This window comes from Xiphophorus hellerii, chromosome 15 (genome assembly GCF_003331165.1).
Source record: "Xiphophorus hellerii strain 12219 chromosome 15, Xiphophorus_hellerii-4.1, whole genome shotgun sequence".
In the NCBI taxonomy this organism is placed as follows: domain Eukaryota; kingdom Metazoa; phylum Chordata; class Actinopteri; order Cyprinodontiformes; family Poeciliidae; genus Xiphophorus; species Xiphophorus hellerii.
This window is the reverse complement of record NC_045686.1, coordinates 4,660,587-4,687,749: the sequence shown is the minus strand read 5'-3', so window position 1 is coordinate 4,687,749 and position 27,163 is coordinate 4,660,587. Positions and strand designations below refer to the sequence as shown.

Sequence of the window (27,163 nt, the reverse complement as noted above, 5' to 3'; positions counted from 1 at the left end):
GGCCATTCCACCACCTGGACCTGTTCGTCTTGCAATTATGCGAATAAAGTGACCTCTGCCAGGCTTTGAAGGTCGGCCCGGTTCCCCGACCCGAACATAAGAGGGTCTGTTGGGGTTTGAGGTCCTGAACCGTCTCCCTGCGGGACGCCGTTTAGCTTTAATGGGTCCGCTCATTAGTCACAACAGAGACCCACAGCAACCTGCCTGGAGTCACGCCACAGGGTTTCCACCCGACGGCTGCAGGGGAAACGTGGAGCAACACGAGGAAACGAGAGCAACACGAGGAAACGAGAGCAACACGAAGAAACGAGAGCAACACGAGGAAACGAGAGCAACACGAAGAAACGAGAGCATTTCAGCTAAAATACTGCAACTAAGGCAAGATAAAATGTAAACATTGTTAGATTTTTACTGGAAAAAACATTTCCAAGGATCTGGGAATTTATCTTGGTGTCAACATTTGTTTTAATTTAGTATTATATTTGTTTCTTACAGATTTTAAATATCCAAAATGTCAAAATAAGTAAAAGCGAGCAGTTTTCAAACGATTGTTTCATTTCTTATTGAAAAATAAATAAATAAATAAAAAACCCAGAAACAAACCAACTCAACCAAAAATTCAAAAATGTGATGGTTCAATTTCAACAGGCCTGAAGAAATCACATGAACAGAACCTGTCTGACAACACGAAGTAGGCCAGAAGATCAGATCAAACACCAATCTAACAGAATCACACAGAGGAGAAACTAAATGATCTCAGATTTACGCCTTAATGATCCCAAAGACTTCTGGGAAATTATTCTGTGGACAGAAGTGAGAAGGAAACAACCGATGATCAAACCTTTAAGATCAAACTTTCTGGGGTTATAATAATAATGAATAACGTAAATAATTATTAATAAAAAATAAATAAACAGGTCACCAGATAAATTAATACAAAGTATTAAATATTTTTAAAAACAAATAAAAGATAGAGGTTTATAAAACTAATTAATAATCTACAATAAATACAAAAATAAATAAAAAAGACTACAAAAAAAATCTAACTAAAAATAAGTGACATTTTATAACAAATACAAATATAAATAAAAAACTAATAGGTATTAAACAAATACAATTTAAATAAATGAAATAAATAAATGTATAAGAAATACAATTAAATTTATTTAAAAAAATAAATGAATAAAAAAACATTAATGAAACAAAACTAAAATAAGAGATAAAGGGAAAAAAATCCAACCATCATTTGTGATGCTGGTTAAAACTTTGCTGTTATGCAGCAAAGCAACAATCTATAGCTCTCCAGCAGATTCACCTATGAATAATTTTTAAAAACTCTAGTAGTCTTATCATGGTCTAGTCAAAGTCCTGAGCTAAATCCAATTTACTTGGATGATTAGGTCCACTGTGTCTGAATTAAAACTAATCAGCAAAGCAGAGAGGGTTAAATTCCCTCCATAGTGATGTTAGAGACTCACACTCTGCTGCTCCAGCCCAGCTATAAAGATTAGGGTGTAATTATTTTTTCCACAAAAGACCAAGTTGCTTTCATAGCTTTTAATAAGTTACTTGAAGCTCTGAAACATTTAAATTGGACTAAAAAAGCAAAAACAGAAGAAACCTGAGGGTGTAAATACTTTCTCACAGCTCTGTTGCTGTTAAAACTCTGAATCTCACCAACAGAAAGAAAAAACTCTTAATTTAATCAGCTGCATGTTTTAGTAGAAGAAACGATCTTTGGTGAACAGGATGTAGCTTTGAAACTGGATAGAAATGAACAGATATGAGCAGAAAATGTGATATTTTCTCTCTAATCTCTAAATAAACTGAACTTTATGGTCTCTTCTTAATCATAAAATGATAAAATTCTCATATGGGAAACGTTTCTAAGTCCCTTTAAGATCAAGACGTCCATCTGTAGTTATCAGCTGTATTTGATAACCAGTGATGCTGGTTGGTTTTAGAGACATTAAAATAATCTTCAGCAGTTTCAGGGATCAGCAGGAAACGTTTTGCTCGGACCAGAGAGGAAGAAAATCCTCCAGGATCCACAGAAACCTCCTCTGAGCAGCAGCAGAAAGTCCAGAAGGAAAGACGGACGGAGAGGAGAGCAGAAGGACTCACCGGCAGTACAAGCAGTCTCCTTCGTCTCTGTTGGCTCCAGTCTGAGTTGGACCGACCCAGTTCCTCGGTTCTGACAGCAGGAGGGCGGGATTCTGCAACCCAACAGGAGGAGGAGGATTTGTTTCGGCAGACCACACCTCTGTGATTCGATCATGTTCAGGATTTTTTAAGTTCTTCAGTTCTGGACGGGCTTTATACGCCATTTACCGGCTCCTGGTTCATCAGATATTTACCTACGTTGGAGAAAGTCCAGATTCAACAGGGAAAATGTACCAATTCAGGGCAGATTTAGTAAAAATGTCTGATGGAAATATCTAAATATGACCGACACATTATGACAGTCAGTTCAGTAATTTAGCCTTAAAGACTTAAAATGAAATGATGCTTAAATGTTGTTCAAAAGAAATCTGTATAAAACATTTTGATCAACGTGACAAAAGTCACTGAAAATGTTAGAAAAAGCAGAGAATTGAACAAAGTCACTTGCATGAAGACTTAGACTTAGACTGACTTTATTGTCATTTTGCATGAACAGGGTGTATACAGAACAAAATTTCGTTGCATACGGCTCAGGACAATGTTTTGAGGTTCCAATGTTATGAGGTTACTCCAGAATAAAATAAAATACAGTATAAAATATGAATATAAATATGAATATAAAATATAAAGTGCAGGAATGACAGTAAAATAGAAGTTATTTAGCTCTGTACATGTGCAAGGTATGAAGTGGAGACCAGTTTTTGAGTGCAGTCCAGTTAAGAGTTCAGCAGTTTGATGGCAAGTGGGAAAAAGCTGTTTCGGAACCTGATGGACCTGCACCGGATGCTGCAGAACCTCTTTCCAGAGGGCAGCAGGGAGAACAGTCCATGGTGGGGGTGTGAGGGGTCACTGATGATGTTTCGGCCTCGGGACACGCAGCGCTGGGATGAAATGTCCTGAATGGAGGGAAGGGGGGCCCCGATGATCCTCTCTGCTGTCCGCACCACTCTCCTCACGTTCTTCCAGTCGGAGGCGCTGCAGCCTCCACACCACACAGAGAGGCAGCTGGTCAGAATGCTCTCTATGGTGCTTCTGTAGAACGTCTTGAGGATGGGCGGGGGAGAAGAACAAAAGCATTTGCAAACTTTCTCAAAGGAACAGGAAACAGATTTTCTGATGTGGATCAGCGACAAATTCATTTAAAGATTGAACAAGCATTTTTGAGAATTTCATTCTGTTCTGAGGAATGCAGCAATGCCAATGAGAAAATAAAAACTGGTGAACAGGTTTGGATGAAATCATTCATAGGGGCTTATATAAATATACACAGACACTAACCTTTGGTGAAGTGTCTTAGCCCGTTGCACTGCCACCAAACATTTTTCCACAAGCTTCTAGAAACTGTGTCTCTGTGCATCACCTGACCTTCCAACATCTCGCCGGAAGAAATTTAGTATGTTTTCATACCTGATAGTTTGGTAGACTTCGTCCAATCGGGGACAGAATTGTAACATTTGTTACGATTTCACTTGCTGTGGTTTGTTTCACACTCCATTGTTTCAAACCAGCAAAACCTTTAGAAAAATCTGTTACCCTCCTCGCCTGTGGGGGCGCTGCACCAAAACCTCAGAAGAAGACAATGATAGCAACTTCCTTCTTTGCAAAATGTGAACTAAAATGAAGTGGCATGCCCTGTGCTGTAGTCTGCTGCCTGCTTTTAGCAGAAATTGAAAATGCTGCTCCTTGGTGTTCACCTAGAAATCTGAAACGAGACATATGGTTTTGCTGGTTTTGGTCCACATCAGAGTTTCATCACCCATTCACACCTCCCCAACCTGCTGTAAGCAAAAACTTAAAACCTAAACTGCAATTTTAAGAAAATCACAAAAAGTGAAATGTTTGGTAGAAGTTAAGAGTGAAAGTGTCCAAAGTGGACAAAGTAGCATTAGAGGAGATCCTTCCTCTCACCAGATGTTGGACTCTATAACTATTTCTGCTCCCAACAAACACTAAATGTTTACAATCCTGATGTTATTTTCACAATTTTAGGCATTTTAAATATTATTTCTGCTACTAATAAACATGCTTTTTATGTAAGCACTTTCTTTGAGAAAGTTATCCTGCTCATCCATTGGATTGGAGTACACTATTTCTGATAGCTGCTCTGAACAATCAGCATCTGGAAAGAAACTCTGTTCCCCAGAACCTCCTTCAGAAAACACCACGGTCCAGATCTGGATAGAACTAAACATTAATCAGCAGCTGACATGGACACAGATCAGATGAAGAGGAACTTCTGTCCCAGCGGATTACCTCAGAGATGGGTCAGATCAAGCATGAACAAGGACAAAATCCAGACTCAGGAAGAACCAGGAACCTTCCTGCTGAGGTCTGGAAGGGATGGAGAAGTTCCAGGTCCAAAAGGTCGGATCCTTCGAGTTCTGGTAATGAGAAACTGATTTAAATCAGCTGAGTTCAAGCGTGAAAAGATCAGAACCACTGGATCTTTTCACGCTTGAAGTCCGAGTCCGTTTTCTACCAGTTGACTGCTGCCCCCTGCTGGCTGCCGGGGGAAGAGGGAAATTTTAAATCTTTTAATTAAACAAGCTGGAGATGCAAATGCCATCTGAAATCTTTATGCTTAATTTGGACTAAATAAATGTTCACATTTTGATTAATTTAACTGAATATTAAATCCAGTTTAAGCAGCAAAAGAAACATGCAATGGCTGGTAATGTTCCAGAATAAGCAGTAAAATGAATATTGATATTAATCATAAAAGAAACAAACTGCATGTTACAATTTTTATGTGATTTTACCCAGGAATATCTCACTCAATCATCAAACTAACATAGATAATTTCACATTTTCCAGATAAAAATGTACTTATCAGAGTTTTGGTTTATATTCAGCAACTAATTTCAAACAAAACCAAAATTAAACATAAAAAAAAGTTTAATCTAATTGGGAGGAAAATGCGATGTGAGAATATAATTAATATAGCTAACTTTGGAAGTCAATTCAATTTCTGTAGCCTGATTAATACCAAGCATGTTTAAAAGAATCAATGTGAAGAAGGTTAAAAGATCTCAAAGAGCAACTTAACATCCAGCTACTCCAGGAAATTTTAAAGCCATTTCATTTTGATTTTCTCTTTGTAAACCATATATAGTCATATGTTTACACGGAGAATTGTTCCTCTTTAGTGTGTTAACTTTTTTTTTAAACTTTGAAGTTCATATTTTATGATCTACTTGTAAAAAATCTATTTGTTCATTCTGGAAAATTGTTTTTTATGACATAATGGCAAAGAGTGTTTGTTTTGTTTATGTTTGTTAAATAAAAAAAGACAGTTTTTGTTTTACTTCAACAAATTTCCATATTTTACTTTCTGTTTTTTCTTTTCTTCTCCCACTTTCTGGACATTAACCAATAAGTGATCAGTAAATTCCTCATGCTCTACATCACTTCCTTTTATAAAATATGAGTTCTTCAAAATAAAATAAAATATGTGTCAAAGATTTTATTTGCATTTAAAAGGAGGCAAAGAACATTTAAAGCTTCTTATCTCAAACAAACAGCTTTTTAACGCATTTATAATGGATTTAATACTGAATTTAACACAATTAAAAATTACTACTCATATGCAGATAGCTCAATGCAAAAATATTCTTTTGGCTAACAATTAAAATGAAGCGTTTTTAATGAATCCTCATGGCTGTGATGAAGCTCAGTGGAGCGCGGCGGCAGCAGAACGTTCTCCATCATTTTCATAATTCACTGTGTCGTCATCAACAGCAAAACGAACCTGAGAGAAAAAAGCAGATATTAACTGGATAAAACAGGGACAGACACAAAATGAACATCTAAATAAAAATATCAAAGCATCACAAATGATACTGAGAAAATCCTTTATAACAGCTTTTACCTTTATTACTCATAAAATATAACAGTTTTACAACATTATAGTTCAATGAATGTTGATTTTCTTCTAAGATATTTCAAGGTAAAGACTAAAAAGGGAAAAAGATAAAAATCAATACTGTTTACATAATGTTTGTCATTTATAATCTACATATAAAAGGTCTATGAATGTATTGTTCATGATTGTTTCTCTTACATTAATGTCTTTCTGAGGCTTTTTTCTCCCTGCAGTGAAAAACAGAATAAAGTGATTAAAGTAAGAACTGTGTAAATCGTCTCCATTGTAGCTGAGTTTCCTCACCTCTGGTTCTGATGATACCAACAGTGATTCCAACCATCAGGATCAGTCCTGTGATCTTCAGAGTCAACATGATGAAGCTCAGAGGAGACGAGGCGGGGGGGCCTGAGGAGGAGACGGAGCAACAACCTGATGGGATCATTTTCATCTGATTTAGGAAGAAAATAGTTTTAACATGATGGTGGACTGAACATCAATCTGAGTGTCTGTGACTTTGGATCCACATTTAGAACCAAGGAGAACCTGAACCACCATGATGGAGAAGAAAACTGGAGATCTACATAGAAACTGTGGTGTGAAAAGTCAAAGTGTCCAAAATAATGACAATAAATTAGAAATATATTGTTTAATTATAAGATTCACAATAAATCAATATTGATATTTACACAGAAGCTGATGTGTTTCAGTGCAACATTTTAACTTATTCATAAAAATAAAACATCATACCTTCATGTTGGTAGTGAGCTTCTATCTTCACTTCGTTTCCTTCAACAAACTTGCAGGTGAATCTTCTGCTGCTCTGAAGATTCACAGTCAGAAAAGAAACACAACCAAACTGTCCTCCAGATTTATATCCATCACCTTCACCAGTCAGTTCACTTCCTGTCTCGTCCACCCAGAGGAGACTTTTATCTGGACAAGAACTGAACCACCAGGATCTCACCATATAACAGAATAATGTGATCACTTCATTCTTTGTTGGATTAATAGCTGGTAGATATGAAGAGACTGAAAGAAAATAAGACAACCTATCAGAACTAAATATTTTCTATATAGAGAAACAAAAGTACAACTTTTATTTCTATTGTCTTGAATAGTTGCTGTTCTGTAAAAACATTGCAGACTAACATCTGGCAATAACTATGAAGGTCGGCCTTTGGTAGTATAACTAAATAATCTTCACCACTACAACATAAATAACATCATAATGAGAGAACTGAACAGATTTCAGTCTCTAAAATCAGACGGATCCAGTTCCAGTCCTGACTGAACTAAAAACACATCATGATCTAAACAGTCAGATCTTAAAAAGACTGAAATCAGCAGGTAGAGTCATTATTTAGATTACTTACTGATCAGCAGATTTAGATACACATCTGTTTCATAACTGCTTCCATCTTCAGGCTGACAGGTGTAAAGTCCAGCATCCTCAGCATTGATGTTGTTGATGATCAGAGAACAGTTTCTGTCCAAACTGAGCCTGGCAGAACGAGATGAACTCTGAACGATTCCTCTCTGAACTTCCTGTTCCTTGTTCATGTCTTCATTTCTCTCATAAAGCCAGTTAACAGAGGAGCATGAGTTGAATGATGAAGGTCTGTTACAGGGCAGAACAGCTTCATCTCCTGCTCTGTGGTAGATCTGGTCTCTTTCTCTGTTTTCTGCTAAAAAAACACATTCAGAAACATTTTATCGTACTTTAAAATAATAATTATCTCTGTGCTTTTCTGCCTGTATTCACTTCCAAAAGAGAATCTGTTTAAAGTAAAAAAACAAAATGCATTTCATAAAATAATATTTTAACAAAGGAAAATATCTGTGGTGAACAATTGCAACCACAGATTTTTCTCTTCAAAATATAGAAATAAAAATGTATTTATTTACAGTTAGGCTATTTGGTGTACCGTTTTACTCCTAGTCATAAAACTATTTTTTACCGCAGGTCCAAAAAAGACGACAAAAACCCCCATAAATTGTATAAGCAAATTTGCATAAATTCTGACTTTATTATTTATTGTTAATGATTCAAAAGTAAGAAAAGAAAAAAAAATCTCAATCTGAAATATCTTCAGTTATCACTTTTTGCTTTCACCCATATTCATGTTATTGTGAACATAAATCCCTCATAGAACCACTTCATGTAAAACACTGGCTTTAATTCTGTAGTGATAAGTTTGTCCTCTTTCTTTCATAAAGGTTGTTTAACTGATTTAAACTACAGCAGATAATAAAAATGGTCTGAATCTTATTTGTCTGGCTTGTTTCAGGCGGAGAACTACAGAAGAGCATTAGGGCCACTGGAAAAAAAACAAAAAACAAACAAAAAATAATTCTGACTTTAATCCCTAAATTCTGAGAAAAAAGTCAGAATTCTTTTTTTTTGGTGGCCTTAATAGAAAACTTTAGATTTTATTGCAAAAATATTTAAAGCTTTAAAAGAGCCTTAAAATGTAAAATGATATCTTATACAGTTACGTAGATGTATGTATGCATTGTGTAATCATGTTTGTATAAAATGTATGTGTTTACATTTATATACATGTGTGTTTGTATGTAGTTTTGTATGTATATCTATATTTACAGAAGATATCTTTTATGACGGTAGGCTGCTAAGTATGTGAACAAGGTTTTGGCTTCAGCCTATTCCTTTTTTGGTAAATTATGGGATTGTTTATTGTTACGTTTTTGTTTTCTGTGTTTAATGTTGATAATTTACCGAAATAAAGTGAACTGATGAATATTTAAAAAAAAAAAACATTCACAAAATCTTTGTATTTTCTGTTGTTTTTCTCATTTACTGTGTTAATAAAAGTCATCATACCTTTAAAGCTAAGTGGTGCGTAGTTTACTTCAATTTTCATACTGTTTCCTTCAACAAACTGGCAGGTGTAGCCTCTGTCGCTCTCATCCTTCACAGTTAGAGAGGAAACACAGAGTCTCGGTCCTCTTACGTCGAAACTAACACCTTCAGTCAGTTCAGTTCCTGTATCATCCAGCCAGCGGAAACTGTTCTCTGGACAAACATCCAACCCACTGTATCTCTCCAGGGAACACTTTACTGTGAACTCATCCTTTACTGAAGAGACATGTTGTTCATAAACTGAAAGAAAAATAAAAACTGTTGTCTCAGTCTGAAAGATGTTAAAGTAACTTTCTCTAAGTGAGAATCTTAACAAAAGGTTAAGAGTCTCAGGTTGCAGACAGTAGAATATAAAATAAATAAATAGTAACAATATCATTTTGATAAAATTTTTGATTTTGTCTTCATGTCTCTTGATGATTGATCTGAACTAATATTATAGATCTCAGCAGGTTTTTATCAGCATGATGGAAAAAACAAGATATCTTTAAAGTAAATGATTCAGTAGTTTAAGCAAACATTGAGTCACCATAAGAGATAAACTGATTAAATCTAAACATCCTCAGCAGCCGAGCACAACGTCACTCTGATGAGCCGACTTCCTGATGACATCACAGCTTGGCCCCGCCCCCAGCTCAGACAGGAAGGAGCAGAAACACAGCAGAGGTGTTAACAAGTTAAATCATTCAGGTCTACATACTCACTGGTTAAAACATTCAGATAGACAAAACCATCTGAGGAGGCATTAGAACCAGGTCTACAGGTGTAGAGTCCAACATCATCATTATCAATGTAGTTGATGATCAGAGAGCAGCTGCTGCTCAAATTAAACTTGTAAGCTTGATGTGAAATCTGATAATCTGCTCCGTTCCAAACCGTCTGCTGAGTATTTTTATCTTTGTTATAAAACCAGGTAACATCAGAGCATGAGGAAAGCGATGAAGGACTGTTACAAGGTAGAACAACATTATGCCTGTAACTGTGATAGAGATGCAGTTCTTCTTCTCTGGTTCCTGCAGCAGAAACAGACACATTAAAGTTCTAAACACCTCTTCATTCACAAATACAATCATGAAGGTGAAATTAAAATTGTGTAGTTATTTATGTTATATGATGTTTGATTTATTGTTAAAACATTCTATTTGGTACCTTTTAAGGAGCTATTCTAGACATGTTTACAACAATAGTAATTAGCATTTTAATCCTTGAAAATGTTTCTATATATTTGGTACAAAACTGATTAACTAATACACAACTTGTTGTAAAATACAGAAATAAACCAAAATGTCCTTTAATTTTTCTCATCTTGATGTGAAAGAAAACAGATCTTTACCTTCAAACTGAAGCACAACGACCAGAACCAGAACCAACATCTTCTGTCCGTCTATCAGCCGCTGAACTGAGAGACTTTTCTCTGCTGCTGATCTGAAAATACTGATGATGTTTCCTGTTTGTGGCTCAAATAATGATTGAAATCAAATTCACGTCCCTACCTATTCTGTCATTTTCCTCTTATCAACTTGATCATTTCCAGAAACTGACAGAAAACCATCAAAACAAGGAACCAGCAAAACTTTAGTTAGAAACGAACATTTAAACTACATTTAATTCTGTCACTCTGTAACACTCAAATGAACTAAATGTTTTAGCCGAAGGATTTGCTGGTGAAGAAAATAAAAACAAAGTTTTATTTCCTGCTGTTTAACAGTATATTTTTTGTGCAACTTGTTCTAATTTCCTGCCTGAGCAGTCAGAGATAAACTGTGATGCATATTAATGGGCTGCAGTCAGTCCACTAACACCAGCAGCTCTGAGACAGAGCAGATAAACCGAGTCAGAACAGAATCCAAACAGGTCCAACTGGATCCTTACAGCAGAAAATATAAATACTTTAGAATAAAAGTATTTTATACTCTTACTCTATTATTAGTGGTGAATATTTACTTTTGCATTCACTGCTTATACTATAAATCCCAGAATGCTCTGCTGCCCAGTTGGCCATCTATAAGCCTCCTCTTCTGTTGACATTAAATGTGACCTGATGCTACAACCAGTCAGACCAGTAGAAGAAGAAATGCCAGCTGTCTGGACCAGAGTCCACCAACAGTTTTAAAGATTAGAGTCTTTAAATATGTGTAAATATACAATATAATCTTTAGGTTATATTAATTGTACACAAATATAATTAATTATAACCCAAATTATTTCATACAATGAATGTGTACGCACACACAGTTTTCCAACCAGTGGAAACTGTTCTCTGGACAAGCATCACTTGTGTACATGAAAGAACCTTGAAGTTGATCTTCACTGCCATATTTTACAGCTGTGGATTCCAGGAATGTTAACAGCAGGAGAAGGAGAACAATTAGTTGATGGCAGCATCATCCCAGTGGATGCCCTCCTGCAGGAAGGTATCACAGCTAAACCAGACCAGGTGTAGCTTCTATGGAAAGAACAATAACAGAGTGAACACAAAAAGTTAGCAGTTGAAATGAGAGCTGAGATCCAGTTCTTTGGGTTCATGTCCAGTTAAAAGTCTCCTCTGGGTGGATGAGACAGGAAGTGAGCTGACTGGTGAAGGTGATGGATATAAATCTGGAGGACAGTTTGGTTGTGTTTCTCTTCTGACTGTGAATCTTCAGAGCAGCAGAAGATTCACCTGCCAGTTTATTGAAGGAAACGAAGTGAAGATAGAAGCTCACTACCAATGTAACGGTATGATGTCATCACATCTGTCTCTATAGAAATAACATTGCCTCATGAAGAAGTTAAATTGTTGCATGAAAAACTTCAGCTTCTATGTAGTCAGAGAGGAAACACAGAGTCTCGGTCCTCTTAAGTCGAACCAAACACCTTCAGTCAGTTCAGTTCCCGTCTCATCCAGCCAGCGGAAACTGTTCTCTGGACAAAGATCCAACCCACTGTATCTCAGCAGGAAACACTCTAATGCAAAATCATCCTGTGTTGAAAATTCGTTTGAAACTGAAAGAAAAAGAAAAACTGTTATCTCAGTCTAGAAGATGTTAAAGTAACTTTTTCTAAAGTGAAAACCTTAAAGGGTTAAGTGTCTCAGGCTTCAGACAGTAGAATATAAACTAATAACAATGTAACATTTTGATAACTTTTAGATTTGGTCTTCATGTTATTTGATGAATCTCATCAGGTTTTCATCAGCATGACGGAAAAAAACAAGACATCTAGAAAGTAAACGATTCAGTAGTTTGATCAAACATTGATCCACCATAAGAGATAAACTGATTAAATCTAAACATCCTCAGCAGCCGAGCACAACGTTCACTCTGATGAGCCGACTTCCTGATGGAAGCTGGAACAGGAAGTAGCAGAAACCCAACAGAGGTACAGCGCAGACATTTAAACTGCATTTTGAGTTTACGTCAATCATTGGTAGGTAAACAAATGTTTAACAAATAAACTAATGTCTTCGATGTAATATATTGACTGCAAAGTTAAACCAGGTGTGTGGACTGATGGGTAATGTTTGCCTGAATCTAAATAAATGATTGTTTCTCTGACAGAACAACATGTGAACTTCTGACTGCATCAGGTCACTGAGAGGTTCCCTCATGTTAAAGTCCAAAGAAGTTCAAGGTTTCAGAGAAAAGGGAAATCAGAACTGATGATGTCAGAAACATCTGACCAACATTTCACCAAGTTGATCAGAAGGAAAGAGTCTGAGTGTTAAATCATTCAGGTCTACATACTCACTGGTTAAAACACTCAGATAGACAAAATGATCTGAGGAGGGTCCTGAACCAGGTCTATAGACGTATCTTCCAGCATCATCAGCAGTGATGGTGTTGATGATCAGAGAGCAGCTGCTGCTCACATTAAACTTCTCATATTGAGGTGAACTCTGAATAACTCTTCCTTTGAAAACCTTCTGCTGAGTATTTGTATTTTTACCCTTGTTGTAAAACCAGTTAACATTGGAGCATCGGTAAGACGATGCAGGAATGTTACAAGGTAGAACAACATTTTCTCCTTCTCTGTGATAGAGATGAATTTCTCCTCCTCTGGTTCCTGCAGCAGAAACAAAGACATTAAAGTTTGACACAATTCATCCTTCACAAAAACTGTGAAGGTCCGTACATTTTTTAAATCTTTGTAGCACAATGTTAGATTTATTGCTATAACATCCATCCATCCATTTTCTAACACCCGGGTCCCTGTCGGGGTCAGGAGGTGCTGCTGCATCTCCAGCGATCGTTTCGGGCGAGAGGCGGGGTCACCTGGACAGGTCGCCAGTCTGTCGCAGGGCAACTGTTATAACAATCTTTTTTATTTTCAATCTCTTAAAAATCTAAGATATTTTTATAGCAACATAAATTAATGTTTTAATCTGTCAGATTACAAGTTTGAGTTGACAAAAGAAAAATGTTAAATCCAATTTTTTTTCACATCGTTTTATATGCTTAGTAAAAACTTGATTAACTAATAGACAATTATAACTTCTAAATATTAATTCTCATATTTTCATAAAATACAACAGTAAACCAAAGAAAACAGATCTTTACCTTCAAACTGAAGCACAACGACCAGAACCAGAACCAGAACCAACATCTCCTGTCCGTCTATCAGCCGCTGAACTGAGAGACTTTTCTCTGCTGCTGATCTGAAAATATTGATCATATTTCCTGGTTGCAATGTATCCTGTCATTTTGCTCTTATCACTTTCTAGAGACTGACAGAAAACCGCAGAATGAAGCACAGTTACATAACTTCAGTTAAAATGAACAGATAAACTATTTAACTCACTTTGTAACACTGAGATGTTTTAGATGAAGAATCTGCAGGTAAAGGACAGCAGACTAGGATTTTATTTCCTCTTTTTTAACTGTATATATTTTGTACAACGTTGCCTGAGCAGTCAGAGATAACCTGTCATGCACACCAGAGGCTGCGGTTAGTCCACCGACACCCAGCAGCTCTGAGACTCTGATAAACCCAGTCAGAACAGAATCCAAACAGGTCCAACTGGATCCTTACAGCAGAAAATAAAAATACCTTAGAATAAAAATGTTTACCATCAGAGAATCAAACTGAGCTTTAATGGTTGTTTCCTTTATGAAAGTTCTTTCAAGTCCAGCAGAAAATGGACTTGACTTAGTTATCATCATTATTAAAAGCAAAATAGTTTGGATTTGGTTTAAGAAATTAATGCCACAGATAGTTTTGGTCACTTGATGTGTTCTTAAAATAATTATTTTGAAGGTTATGTGAAAACAAATATGCATTAAACTGTGATATTAGATGTATCTGCCTCTGATTGGCTGCTCAGCATCGTTATGGTGTGATTGAGGCAATGATACAGGAATTCAGTCCTTTCTTTTACCATACGCTTCTATCGTGCAAGTAAAAAAATAAAAGCCAACAAACATGCAAACAGTATTAAAAAAATCCCTTTATGTCTCTGCTTCAGCACATATCAAATTAAATAATTAGATTATTAATAGGAATGTATAGCTGCTCTTTGCATGCTGTGGAGGTAATTCACTCAGAATGATTTCTTTTTCAACGTAATTAGGGTTTAGTTCAAGTAATTTGTACAAACCAGTTTGGTTAAAGACAGAAAACGAGGGATTATTTCTTAACTCTGAAGTCGAAACATTTAACACGTTTCTATCAAAACTCATTTCTGTTCCTCCTTCATGTTTTTCTAAAATGAAAAATAAAACCCAACAGAGATGTCTCCAGGTTAATAAAGAAAATATTTATTCCAGCCTTTCCGCCATTATTATTAAGTTGCATTCGGAGTAGGTGAGACGTCACACTGTGTGAGAAAGCACTTAATGTAAAATAGGGTTTTTGACTGAACGATTAAGGATTTTCACATCTTAAACAGATTTTAGCATCTTAATGCTAAAACTAACCACTCATAAGTGTGGTTAGTACTACACAGACTAAATGTATGTGACGACTAAGACCCCTAATATTTTCAAATCAAGCATGTACAACAACAGAAAGTTCAAAATAATAAAAAAGAGCAAGTCTTTTGCAATATGTCCATCCTTCCAGTTATCTGATGAAAGTCTTGCTCTCTCTCGACGTCCTGCAGCCTGAATGACGTCTTAGTTTCAATTTAAACGGCTTGAAGACACTAAAGAGCGCTTCCCATTAATGCTTCAAGTGTTGCATTCACAGTACAGAAAAGTATTGGATTTTTGAGTTTCTGACCAGCCGTTCATCTCTCCTGCTTCTCTACTTTGGATAAAAACAGCAAAGAGGTTAAAGTTCAAAGAAAGAAAAAAAAAGTTGGTTTGAGATCTTCAGTCCATCCACCAGTTAAACCAGCAGCTTGTTCTGGTCTCCGTTTACCTCCCAGTTTAACAAAAAAATTATCAATGTTTAAATTGTTGAACTGAGAAGATGAGGTGGCTGAGATGATCCAAAAAGGAAGGCAGCAGCTTTTGGTTCAGCCAACAGGAGGCGCTGTGGTACTGGTTATTTTCCCCCATCAACGTTCAAACAGAAAGAAACTTTAATCCAGGTTCAAATTTCCAGTCAGTTCTGAACTCAACACTGAACATTCAGAGGTTTTGCTCTTCCACCTCAGAGTTCCTTCAGTTTGACGCATCGTTGGGTTTTCATCCTACAAAAAAAAGAATAAACAGATGAAATAAACCGATATTTCTGCTTATAAATACAAATCTCTCCATAAAACGATAATTTCTCCCTTTACCTGCTGAGAAAATCTTCATTCTCTTCCTAGATCTTCATCTTCTTGTTCACCACTAGTGGCAGGTGAATAAAAGTCAAACATTTTATCAGTTTTCCTTTTGAGCTTCAGGATTTAAAGAAAGTCAGACAGAAAAATAATAGAGAAATCAACCAATTTAAAGCAAATGGCTTCAGTCAGTAATCGAGTATTTATCAGTGTAATAAAAACATCTCATTAAATTAATGTAACATTGAAAAGTTCATTTATTTCATTCATTTTATTGTAAAACATATTTTAAGCATTTCTTTGTTCGTTTTGTGGATTTTTTTTGCTTACAAAATCATTAAATGATTCCAATAAGAAAAGAGTTTTTAAAACCAGAATGTTAAGTTTTGGCAAAATTAGGGGCTACATCATGAGGAACCCTGCTTACCTGCATGCTGACCCAGAAATACGAATGGAAAGTTAAGTGGAAGGAAAAACTGCACAGCAGGAATAACCACAGATTTGGGAGAATTGCGAAGTAAAGCCATTCGAGTCTTTAGGCGAGATTCAAAAAGCGAAAACTAAAGATGGAATCGGAGCTTCAAAAATGAAAACATGCCGATGTCTCTGAGCACAAATGTCCCAATCCACTGCTGAACCAGGACAACATCAGAATCACCTTACCTGAATACCAAGGAAAAATCATCTGGGTTGCTTTTGACTGCCTGCGGCACAAGCTCAATCCAAAAATATTGATGGAAAATTTCATGGAAAGAAACAATGTGTAGGAAAACTTGCAATTTTTAAGGTAATTTTCCAGTAAAAAGTACCAATATGTGACTTAATGACCATTTTAGTGCCTAGAGTCAATAAACTTAAAATGTTTAATTAAATTACTGAAATAAATATACTTTTCAATGATATTCCACTTTATTTAGATGCATCTGTATGTGGAGAAATAAGAGTATTTCGGAAAATAATTTAGCAGAGATGACGAGTTTATCCTTCAAATGAAGAATAAACTAAAGTGACACAGATGAGATGATTGTGAAGTAATATTTAAAATCCACCCAAAGTTTTAGAAATATTCCTGATTACTCCATTCCAGGTACCTTCATCAATCGTACACGCCCTGACGCGACTCTCCAGCCCCGAGAATGCCACGCTGTTGTTTGTGAGTTCAGAGGTCAAAGTTCCCACGTCACAGGTCAGTGCCACGATGGGACCGTTCTCCGACTTCAGCTGCATCCGAATCCCGTCCTGAAGCACCGGAACCAGAAAAACAATCAGCTTTAATCTAGTTTCATCATTTCAGATAAAACCAGGGAGAATGAATCCATCTCTCTGGGATCGACTGCTCTCCCCTGGGATCTGCTGCTCTCCCCTGGGATCGGCTCACCTCGTCAGGAGGAGGAATGATCAGCTTCGTTTCTGGAGGAGATTTGATGACGATCACCGTCTGATGCTGCAGGTCTCCAAGGCGACAGATGTCATCGCAGCGGACGTAGGCCAGCGTGAAGAAAAGTTAAAGATCAAAACGCTTCTCAAAAGAACCACAACTAATTAAACCAGTTGGTCTAAATATGTTGGAATTGTCATTTTAACCTTAAAGTTTTTGGTTAGGGAAAGTAAAAACTTATAGTTACTTTAAAAATTGTTCATCTTCATTGCATTTTTCACCTACGACGTTTTAATGTGTCGCTCTGCGTGAGCCATCGGTTGAAACAAGCATCATCTACTGTTTACTAGGTTAGCTACGGCTAACAGAATTGGCAGGAGCTAACAGCATTAGCAGGAGCTAATGCAAACTCAAAACAAACTGGAAAGAAATGCATAGATGTTGAAATAAAAAATTAAGCACCTTTAAGTTTTGTGAGACATCACTAATAAATCTGTGAAAATGATGCTAAATGTAAACAGTTTGAGTTAGAAACTGGAGATCTTCGCAGCGTACTGCTGGAAGCACAAACACCAGCGTTTTCTGCCAAGTCTCTCATCTTCATCTCCCCTCCTCATTGTGTTTTATTTCAACGCGCTCCAGTTCAGAATGAAATGGCTGAACTTTATTGTTGCGCATACTGTTCTGGTTGGACGGAGCTAGCTAGTGCAAAAGCAACTTAACATATGTCACCTTCCCAGATACATTGCTACATAAACAACAAGACTAAAAAAGCCAGCATTATTTTTATTGTCTTGTTTTTACATCTAAAATAAATGTTTTTCAATTAAAGTTTATATCGTGGATTGGAAAGATCAAACTGCTGCTTCATTATCGCAACATAAACACCAAACCAGCTTCATATCTGTAAGATATTTAGACGCAGAAGCTCCTCAGTCAGACTCAGAAGGATATGAAGAGTTCTCCTCATCCTCAGTGAGGTTGAAGAGCTGCTGAGCGCAGGATTTAAAGAGACGGTCCACTTCCTCCTCCATGACCTTCAGCCCCTGCAGCATCGTCAGGAAGGTCAAAGTGTCTCTCCACAGGAAGCTGAAGATGGGACTACTTCCTCTGAACAGAGAAAGAGAGAGAACGAGAGAGAGGGAAGGAGAGGGAGAGATTCTGGTTCAAGGATTTCAGTTTAAACACGGAAACACAACAAGGAGTTTGGAGGAAACATGTTTAAAAAAATGTCTGATTTAATATTTAAATTAAAATTTGCTGTGAATTTACTGCAGATGTTTCTACTGACATCAGGAAGGATGGAAGGGAGGATTAAAGGAAGCAAGGACGGATGTAAGGAAGGATGAAAGGGCAGATAGGAGACAAAGAAGGAAGCAAAGATGGATGGGCAAAGGAAGGAAGGAAAGATAGATGGATAGATAGATGGAAACAAAGAAGGAAAAATGAAAGAATTAAATTAAAGATGAAAAGACAAAGAAGGATGGATGGAAAGACAGACTGACAGAGACATAGAAGGATGGACAGACAGAACCAGAACCAGATGGACCATTTCCAGTCTGTGGTACTGGTTGAACTGGTTTTAATCAGGAATGTTTTCCTTCCTCTGTGACCTGAACGGTTTCTCTGCTGATCCCATTCCTGAATCTTTTACAGAGACTCTGAACAGAACCGATTCCAGCCGCTTACATCCACCGGACCCGCTCATCCGAGTCGCTCTGGACGAGTCCGACACACTGCAGGACGTCCACGACGCTCTGGACTCGGTGTGTGTGGGTCTGGAGCTTCTCCGCCGCCTCTCTGACGTCCAGCGAGGCGTCGGGGTCGGCCATGAGCAGCTGGAGGAAACCCCGCGTGAGCCGGGTCAGAGGAGTACCTGGAGACAGAACCGCTGTGACGTTACCGCGCCAACAGAGCCAAGCTGGTTTAACACTTAATCAATAGCATGATTCAAACAAAAAATATTACTTTACTCAGGTTATCTTGGTCTGATATTAAAACATTAGCGATGCATCGATATGAAACCTTGGGGCAACGTTCAATATTTATACTGAATGGTTGATTTCCAATATTCACCAATATTACCAAAACTTTGGACACAGTTTAAAATGTTGGCCTGGTTTCATTTATCAGACCGGTACCGAAGTTAACGCTAACGTATCAGGCGTCACCTGAAAACAGGTTCATGAGCTGAAACAAGGAGAAATGAAGGATGGATGGAAGAGAGCAGGGAAGGAAGAATGGATTAACAGATGGAAGGAACTATAAAAAGATGGATGAAAAAATGAAAAAGAAGCAAAGAAATGTGAAAGGATGGAAAGTAATGAAAGATGAAAGAAAGAAAGGATGATTAGAGGAAGCAATGAAGGATGCATGAAGGAAAAGGTGAAAGAAACCAAAGAAGGAAAGATGAAAGGAAGAAAAGAAGTAAGGGTGAAAAGAAGGAAGAAGGAAAGATGAAAGGAAGGAAAGAAGTAAGGGTGAAAGGAAGGAAGAAGGAAGGATGAAAGGAAGGAAAGAAGTAAGGGTGAAAGGAAGGAAGAAGGAAGGATGAAAAGGAAGGAAAGAAGTAAGGGTGAAAGGAAGGAAGAAGGAAGGATGAAAGGAAGGAAAGAAGTAAGGGTGAAAAGAAGGAAGAAGGAAGGATGAAAGGAAGGAAAGAAGTAAGGGTGAAAGGAAGGAAGCAGATGTTAATGCTGATATATTGTGACTTTCTAGAAACATTAAATAGTTTGAAAAACAGCAAAAAAAAAAAAAAAGAGGAAATCAATAATGGAGGAAAAGAATCCAGGATTTGGTTTGCAAATTTTCCAGCCATCAAAATGAATAAAGATATTTATCCCATAGTTATTAGTTAGAAAAACATTTATCCCATAATTATTGGAAAATAAACATTTATTTCATAATTAATAGAAACTAATTTGTCGTGACTCACCTTCTCTGATGAACCAGTCGGTCGTTTTATCCTGAGGACAAAATTCACTGAAGAAAAGGAAACAAATATTATTTAGATTTCCCTGTAATTTGGTGAATTTGACCCGGTTTCTGAGACTGTGGTACCTCTTCACATCAGGTTCTGATGGGTTCTGAGCACGTCTGTTTGGATTCTGGAGATCAGAAACCAGATTTTATTATTTTTATCTCACATTAAAGATTCGATGAAAGAGGTAGAAACTGACTCCAGACCTGCTCTGGTGCCTCATCTTCATCCTCCTCCTCTTCATCACCCCAGCCGCCGGTCGCCCACTGCTCCTCTTCCAGTAACGGATCGGCGCCGGTCGGAAACTGTGGCCCGTCCAGATAAGGAGGCATGATGGGAATGGCGTCGCTCCGAACGTCGTTTCCTGAAATATCCTCCGGCAGGAAGTGATCCTCACAGATGAAATGCTGCTCAGACGGATCCTTATCGGTTTCCCTCAACGCCGCCAGCCATACCTAGGAGACGAGGAGGCAAGGAGGGAGGAGAGGAGACAAGGAGGGATGAGAGGAGACAAAACAAATTAGAAGAATGAATGAAGGACAAATAAAAAGACAAGAAAATATGATAAAATACAAAGAAAGATGAAAGAAAAACATGCATAAGGAGAGGAAGGAGGCAAGGAAAGAAGGACACAATAAAGATGAAAGGAGAAAAAGGAAGGGAACAAAGTAGGACAGAGAGAAGAATCCAAGAAAGGAAACAAGAAGGAAAACCAGGAAAAATGGGAGAAAGAAATGAAACAAGGATGAATAAAAGGACATGAGGAAAGAACAGAGGGAAGGTTACAAGTAGTGAGGGAAGGAAACAAGGAAGGAAAAACGGATTTTAAAAAAAGACAAAAAGGGAGGGTGGTGAGGAAACAAGAAAGGATGGAGAGAGACAAGGAAGGTCACAAAGTAAGAGAAGGAAACAAGGGAGGAAATATGGAATAATGGTAGGAAAAAAGAAAATAAGGGAAAATGAAAGGAAAAGAAGAAAGAACAAAAAGGAAGGAAGGAAGGAAGGAAGGAAGGGAACAAGGAAGAGTGTAAGGAAAGAAACAAGGACAAAGTGAAGGATGGAAAAAAACAAACATGGAAGGAAGGATCCGAAGAAGGAAATAAGACAGGATGCATGGAAAGATGGGAGGAGAGAAGGACATAAGGAAGGAAGGAATGAAGGAAGGAAGGGGTAGAATGAAAGGCAGGAAGATGTAAGGAAATAGGAAATGACAAGGAGGAGGAAAGGATGCAAAAATAATTAGATGAAGGAGAGAAATGCAGAATCCATGGAAGTAAACACAAAAAGAAACATAAAAAGATAGGATAGAAGAACACAAAAAAGAAAGAATAGGAAAGAGAAGAGAATCAGGACAGATGGAAGGACGCAACAATAGAAGATATTAACACAATTAAGGTCAAAACGAAGGAAGAACAGAAGGAAACATGTTAGGATGAAGAAGTGCAGAAGTTGCAGAAAGAAGGAAACACTTTCAGACATTGGCATTGGGAATAAATCTCGGAAATGCACATTTTCCCTCACTTTCTATTGTGTCATTAGACTTTTTAAAGACCAGGAAATATACTGAACCAAACAGGGAAAACAACAGCTACTTCAGGGCTTGGACTACTTCCCGAAACCTCCGCCGTACCTTTACTCGGTCCGGAGATGTGGGGAACCTGAAGAACCGTTTCGGTCCTCGCTTCAAGGCGCCCCGGTTCACGCTCCCCATGCGGCTCGGACACCCGGACACGACGCACTTCCACATGACGCTGAACACCGGCTTGTTTTCCTTCCGAACCCAGCGGGAAGCGGCGGCAGGGATCATGTTCCGGCTGGAAAACCGGGACAAAAACTTCAGGAAAAACACATCCACATTCCCGCCGCATGCAGTCTGTTTACGTCGCGCGCCTCAGGAAACTATCAGGTCTCTGATCCGGAAGTACAAGTTCTTTTTTTTTTTTTTTTTATGGCGGTTGGCTGGGCAACTGTGATATGGTGCATTACCGCCACCTACTGGGCTGGAGTATGGACATTAGATAAAACAAAACAAAACAAAACAAAAAAACAAAACCCTAATGCTGAGAACTTAGTTCAACTTCGCATTAATAAACTAAATTCTCTCTATTAAGTTTATATTTTCCAAAAATCACTTACTTTCACTTTATTATTATTATTGGGATGGAGAAAGGGAACTAAATAAGATAAATAAATAAATGAATAAAATACTTAAGTACATGAAAATGAGTTGCTAGATTTTATACCCAGTTGAATGAACTGAGAAAGTAGTCCATCAGCGGCCGCCAAAGGTTTGTCCGTTTCCGTTTTCGTTACACTGAGACTCTACTTTGGAATAATTTCAAGTATTTCTCTATACCATTGAGGTACACCAGCTTAAACACAATTTCAGCTTCACAGAACACATTTGTGACTTTAAAATAATAGTTTATTAGTCAGCTTTTATTCTTTTATCTGGGGAAGGCAACCCCAATAGACACTTCTCTTAATTTGACCTAATACTTCACCGACATCAATACCAATAATTTTATCAATTGTAAATGTAATGTTCATTGTTTTTCTTTATTTTGGGAACTGCCTTCTTTCTGATTCATAAGTAATACATTCCACAAAAATATGATGAACTTTAAGAAGTTTTTTACATCCACCGTTTCTTGTCATACAGTTTCTAAACTTTATAATTATCTTCAGTTTTTTTGGACACACTTGTGCTTCAGAACAAATACAATTTGATATAAAATAAAGATAACACGAGCAAATACAAAAACATGTTTTGAAACAATTATTACATTTAAGGGGAAAAAATAACCAAACAGACCTGCTGCTATCTGAATGAAAACTACAGTTGCCCTATTGTAGACTAAAAATGTCAAATCAAATAAGATTTGTATTTTTTTGATCAAAGTGAATAAATCCTCATAAAGTGGATTTCTTTTCATTGCATATATGCAAACAGATCAATAATGATTATCTTGTGAGAAGCAATAATCACAAGCTTAGGAGGGATTTCAACATCCAGGAATAGAAAAAATACATACAAATTGAAAAGATTGCAATATTGTAATAGAAAACATGTAGTTTGAATGTGGTCAAAGACGCAGAAAAATGTTGATCGAACACAGATTTAGTTTCAAAGCACATTAAAGACCCAGACGGGAAAAACTGAGAGCTTGAAATTCACAAATTAATTTTATTTTACTTATTTATTAAAGATTAAGGTTTTGTCAAATAACTGTCATGTTTACTATAGAGAACACAGACACACTGAGGAGTTATATGAGGTGAACCCAAAGCCAGCATAAAGTGGTTCAGTGAAGGTGGTGTTGAAGGTGTAGAGATGGAGCTGTGTGTCGGATGAGACCCTGTGGAAGGACAGGATGCCAGACGAACAGTCCACATACAAGCTGTGGGACCAGGATGAGGACGGGATGAATATCTGATTGTTCCTGTGGCAGATAGAATATCCACCATCAGAGCAGCTCAGTCTCCAGGAAAGTTCATTCTTTCCAAACTTGCAGTCATTCCTCCTGATTTGTCTGTAGCTGACGGCTATGCAAACTCCTCCTTTCGGACAACATTCCTGCTACTGTTGACTAGACAGAAACAAGGAAAGGCGTCAGCCCGCTGTCACGCATTTACCAATCTGAGTCTGGGCGGGGCTTTGAACATTGTTTTTCAGTTTTATCATAACTTTACTTCTTAATCATCTGGAATTGTTTGTCTGGGATTATAGAATCACTTCTAGGCTTCAGATTTTAATGCTCTTTGTTGCAATTTCTGTCATGTAAAATTAATTAGAAAAAATCTGATGAACGTCGGGTTTTTCCATCCTACAGTCTGTGACCAACGTTTGTAACTAAAACATTTCGTGTCTAGTGAAACTTATGAAATGTTTCCTGGTGAAACTGGATTGGCAGATACCAGAAAGGAATGGCTGGACTGTCACGCACCTCTGTGCTGATTTTAGACCAGATGCTGAGGTTCACACAGGCAGAGGGGAAGGAATATTAGTGATAATGGAATATAAAGAAAATAATTAAAAAAAAACTCTGGTTGAAACTCCAATTTCCAGATCTACTTCATCATCTTCATGAGGGCAGGGAATTTAATCCAGTGATCTTTATCGAATATTGTGCAGCACCTAATTTTATTTTGTGCATTTGTCAGATCCTTAGATCAGCATCTCTTCTTTAGGCAGGGTTACACTTTGTGTCAAGGATTTTTTCTTAGTTTGTCGTTTGATGTTTCTCTAGTGTCTCATGACAGATTAATTATTTGATTTCAGATTTTTGTAGACAAGCTGTTCCCATGTTACAATTCAAAATATATTGATACATTTTCTTTCCCTTGTTTTCATTGTAAAACATGAAGAGAGCATAGGGTAAAAGGAAACTTACTCTTTGTTTCTAGTCAATGTCTCTGTCCATTCATATTTTACGCTTGAGCAAACTCTTGAATCCAGCTTCAGCTTGATTTACTGGTTTAGCAGCATCTATTTTGTGTTCTTGCTGAGAACTTTAGCAAAACAGAAAACCAGATGATGTTCACATATTTCTGCACAGGTCAGGAAACCAAGATTTTATGCCAGAATCTAATTTGCATTACAAATGATCAACAACTTGCTGAATTACAGATTGCAAGGTAATGTACCACAAAAATCATGTTTGAAAAGCTACAAGTGTTCGTCTGTAGTTTTTAAAGGTGCAAGTTAAGCAGTAAATTCAGCTCAGTTTCGTTTTACTGCCAAGAAATCCACACAGTGAAAACTAACAATGTTTAAAATCTTACACAGTTCTGCACAGCTCCTAGACATCTCTGGCTGTTTAATTAAAACTAATCCATCAGGATTATCTCCCAAATTTTTCCTTAGTCTAATTTAGCTTTTCTTTTTATCTATCTTTTCTTTTAAGTTTTTTTTATCAATACAACATCTAAAGTCACATAAATCTAAACTTACCTCTGCTTCTTAAATTCTGCATATTTATCTATTGATGATTTACGCACAACCAGATTCTTGGATCGAGCTTCAGCTTGAAGTTCTTGTCCAGCAGAGTCCATTTTATGCGCTGACCTTCAGTATAACAGAAAACATGATGTTCAGAGGCTCCTACACACTTAACTTGTACTTTATGAATAACATAAAAGAGAAAGCGTCATATGTTCACTTGTTCTAGCTCTCTGTTTTTGAATAATTTGTTTCTGCTGCATTTGCTTAGATTTTTATAATTTTGTTAAGTCTTTAAATGGACAAATTCTAAGCATTATTATTTGTATGGTTATTTTCCATTTATTCAGTTTTAGATGTTTCATTTCTTATTGTATGTTGGTGAAGCAGAGATATAACTGATGTGATTTCAGTTTCAAAAATAGAAAACTGTATCAGTGGATACAGTTTATAGTATAGAAAATATAAAACAAGGTTTTCTGTCCATGTAACATTTAACTGGTGTCACTTCACTGCTTAATTAAATACTACATGCCTTCAGATAAATAAAATTTGTGCATCCAGTTAATTTTTTAATTGTTTCCATTCAGGTTTGGCTTGTTGTCAATTTAAGGCACTGAAAAGAAAATCAAGAAAAAATATGAATGAAATGAAATATTTCTGCAATATCTTTCAACAGGTGACAGATCCTGAAATCTTTTAGTTTAGTTGTGTTTGATCTCTGTTCCATATTTATTAATGAAACTGATCATGATAAAGTTTCCTGGTTATTCAACAATCCAGGTAATAAAAGCGTAGAATGTAAATGAATCCCACCATGTCCTGCTTGTTTAAATAAATCTGTCAAACCATTTCAAATGGTTTTCTTATCTCTGCTGATTATCAATAAATTATATTCATCTCGTCACAGTCCTTTATGTCTGAACTTCCTCTTAGCATTTATATCAGAACTATGACTTTAATACAATAATTTTAATTAATTACTGAAAAATTAAAGTTAGAAATAAGATTGCATTTGGCTTATTTTTTGCAGCATTAAGACTTTGGGATAACATGTTAAGAAAAATGCTCGACATACAGAGTATTCAGTCACATTTTCAAGTTCTAAAGCATATAGTTATTTATTTTACAGGATGAAAACATCAATATTTAGCTTTCTACATGAGATTTTAACACTGAAATACCTTTTAGGCATAACTTATCCCTTAATAGTTAACAGCTGTTTGAAATTAACCTTTCTGATCAAGCATTCACCGAGGTGATTCCAACCTGCTGAACTCACCTTTAGGTCGATCTGAAGAAACTTTCCACCGTCATCTGTTAAAGAGTTATCTGAAGAGAAGAAGCGTCAAGTCTGCGAGGATTTAAATTCATCACATCCTCATAACTTCAGAGTACAATCCAAACACATCTCTGATGTCAAAACTAGTTTGACTAGTGCCACAAATCCTGGTGAAGTTCTACATATTGTTCACTAGGTGGTGCTAATTAAAATGTCAGGCAGCTTCGGCTTCATTAGTGACTCCAGTCCTTCCTAAAGATAAATCAGATCTGTCGTATTGTTCAGTTTTATAATTACTGCCTGGCTCAAGAGAAGGTGTGCTGTTTTAAAACCTCTTCAGAATAAATCAAAAAATATCTGGCAAATTAAAGGCCTGATCACAAACTCAAATCACGTTTCATTTGAAAACTAATTCAGTTGTGATCCAGATTGTCCACCAGGTGGCAGCATTATGCCTAAACTAAACTCCGTCAGTTTTCAGCAGTAAACATCTCCATCATCACTTGTTCTGTTTTCCTAACTGACCCGGCTTCATTGTTTCCAGGTGTTGGCATGTTGATGGAGGCGATTTGCATCAATTTTCACTGATGATGACAGAAGTTTCCCTGCGAATGAATCCGATCCATAATTAAACAGTCTGCCGAGCCTTAGAATGGATCCAAACAGCCACCTCATCACACGTCTGGAAGCTCATTCACCATCTATCAACACAATTATACAATATAAATCCAGCAGCCATTTTGTTTGAAGGGATTATTACAACTGAGCACAGTCTACTTAAAGACTTGATGACAGTTATTTTCTTAGGTCTTAACTGCTTCAGGAAATTTCATGCCAGAAAGAAATGACTGAATGTAGATGGTATGCATCAAATTTCTGTAACTATTCATGTTTTAAGTCAAGATGCAGATATATCTGCTTTGAGCCAGTTAAAGTGGCAGGAAACGTCTTGTTTGTAGATGTGTCTAAGAATTTGACAAATTTAAA

The 27,163-nt window shown here is 36.9% G+C and overlaps 3 protein-coding genes and 1 long non-coding RNA gene across 9 annotated transcripts in view; all 4 read right to left on the bottom strand.

Moving 5' to 3' along the window:
• Positions 1–2,330, bottom strand: part of LOC116734057 (T-lymphoma invasion and metastasis-inducing protein 2-like) — a 43,311-nt gene extending 40,981 nt beyond the window's left edge. For all 3 annotated transcript variants that reach the window (XM_032585181.1, XM_032585180.1, XM_032585183.1), the window contains exon 1: positions 2,125–2,330. The gene's annotated coding sequence lies outside the window, so the exon portion shown is untranslated. The remainder of the gene's footprint in view (positions 1–2,124) is intronic.
• A 3,281-nt stretch (positions 2,331–5,611) lies between these two features.
• Positions 5,612–14,518, bottom strand: LOC116734058 (uncharacterized). Of its 4 annotated transcripts, none has more exons than XM_032585188.1 (10): positions 13,445–14,518; positions 12,636–12,950; positions 10,240–11,891; positions 9,611–9,919; positions 8,868–9,146; positions 7,399–7,710; positions 6,773–7,054; positions 6,329–6,430; positions 6,224–6,252; positions 5,612–5,911 (listed from the first exon to the last, which is right to left on the bottom strand). In XM_032585188.1, exons 3-10 carry the CDS (start codon positions 10,277–10,279, stop codon positions 5,834–5,836), a joined length of 1,431 nt encoding a protein of 476 aa, XP_032441079.1. In that variant the 5' UTR covers positions 10,280–11,891; positions 12,636–12,950; positions 13,445–14,518; the 3' UTR covers positions 5,612–5,833. The 4 variants fall into 4 exon arrangements, with proteins under 4 accessions (XP_032441079.1, XP_032441078.1, XP_032441076.1 ...); XM_032585187.1 differs by having other exon boundaries at positions 10,240–11,352; XM_032585185.1 differs by lacking the exons at positions 10,240–11,891; positions 12,636–12,950.
• Positions 14,519–14,619: 101 nt separating this feature from the next.
• On the bottom strand, positions 14,620–21,867 carry LOC116734059 (transcription factor E2F6-like). The gene is made up of 10 exons (XM_032585189.1): positions 21,583–21,867; positions 20,159–20,407; positions 20,033–20,079; positions 19,908–19,954; positions 18,662–18,848; positions 17,927–18,082; positions 16,973–17,087; positions 16,686–16,833; positions 15,610–15,661; positions 14,620–15,519 (listed from the first exon to the last, which is right to left on the bottom strand). Exons 1-9 carry the CDS (start codon positions 21,757–21,759, stop codon positions 15,636–15,638), a joined length of 1,152 nt encoding a protein of 383 aa, XP_032441080.1. The 5' UTR covers positions 21,760–21,867; the 3' UTR covers positions 14,620–15,519; positions 15,610–15,635.
• A 492-nt stretch (positions 21,868–22,359) lies between these two features.
• LOC116734060 (uncharacterized) lies at positions 22,360–26,294 on the bottom strand. Its single transcript, XR_004342165.1, has 4 exons — positions 26,177–26,294; positions 24,907–25,020; positions 24,347–24,464; positions 22,360–23,542 (listed from the first exon to the last, which is right to left on the bottom strand). It is a non-coding gene; the product is annotated as an uncharacterized LOC116734060 (long non-coding RNA).
• Positions 26,295–27,163: the final 869 nt, after the last annotated feature.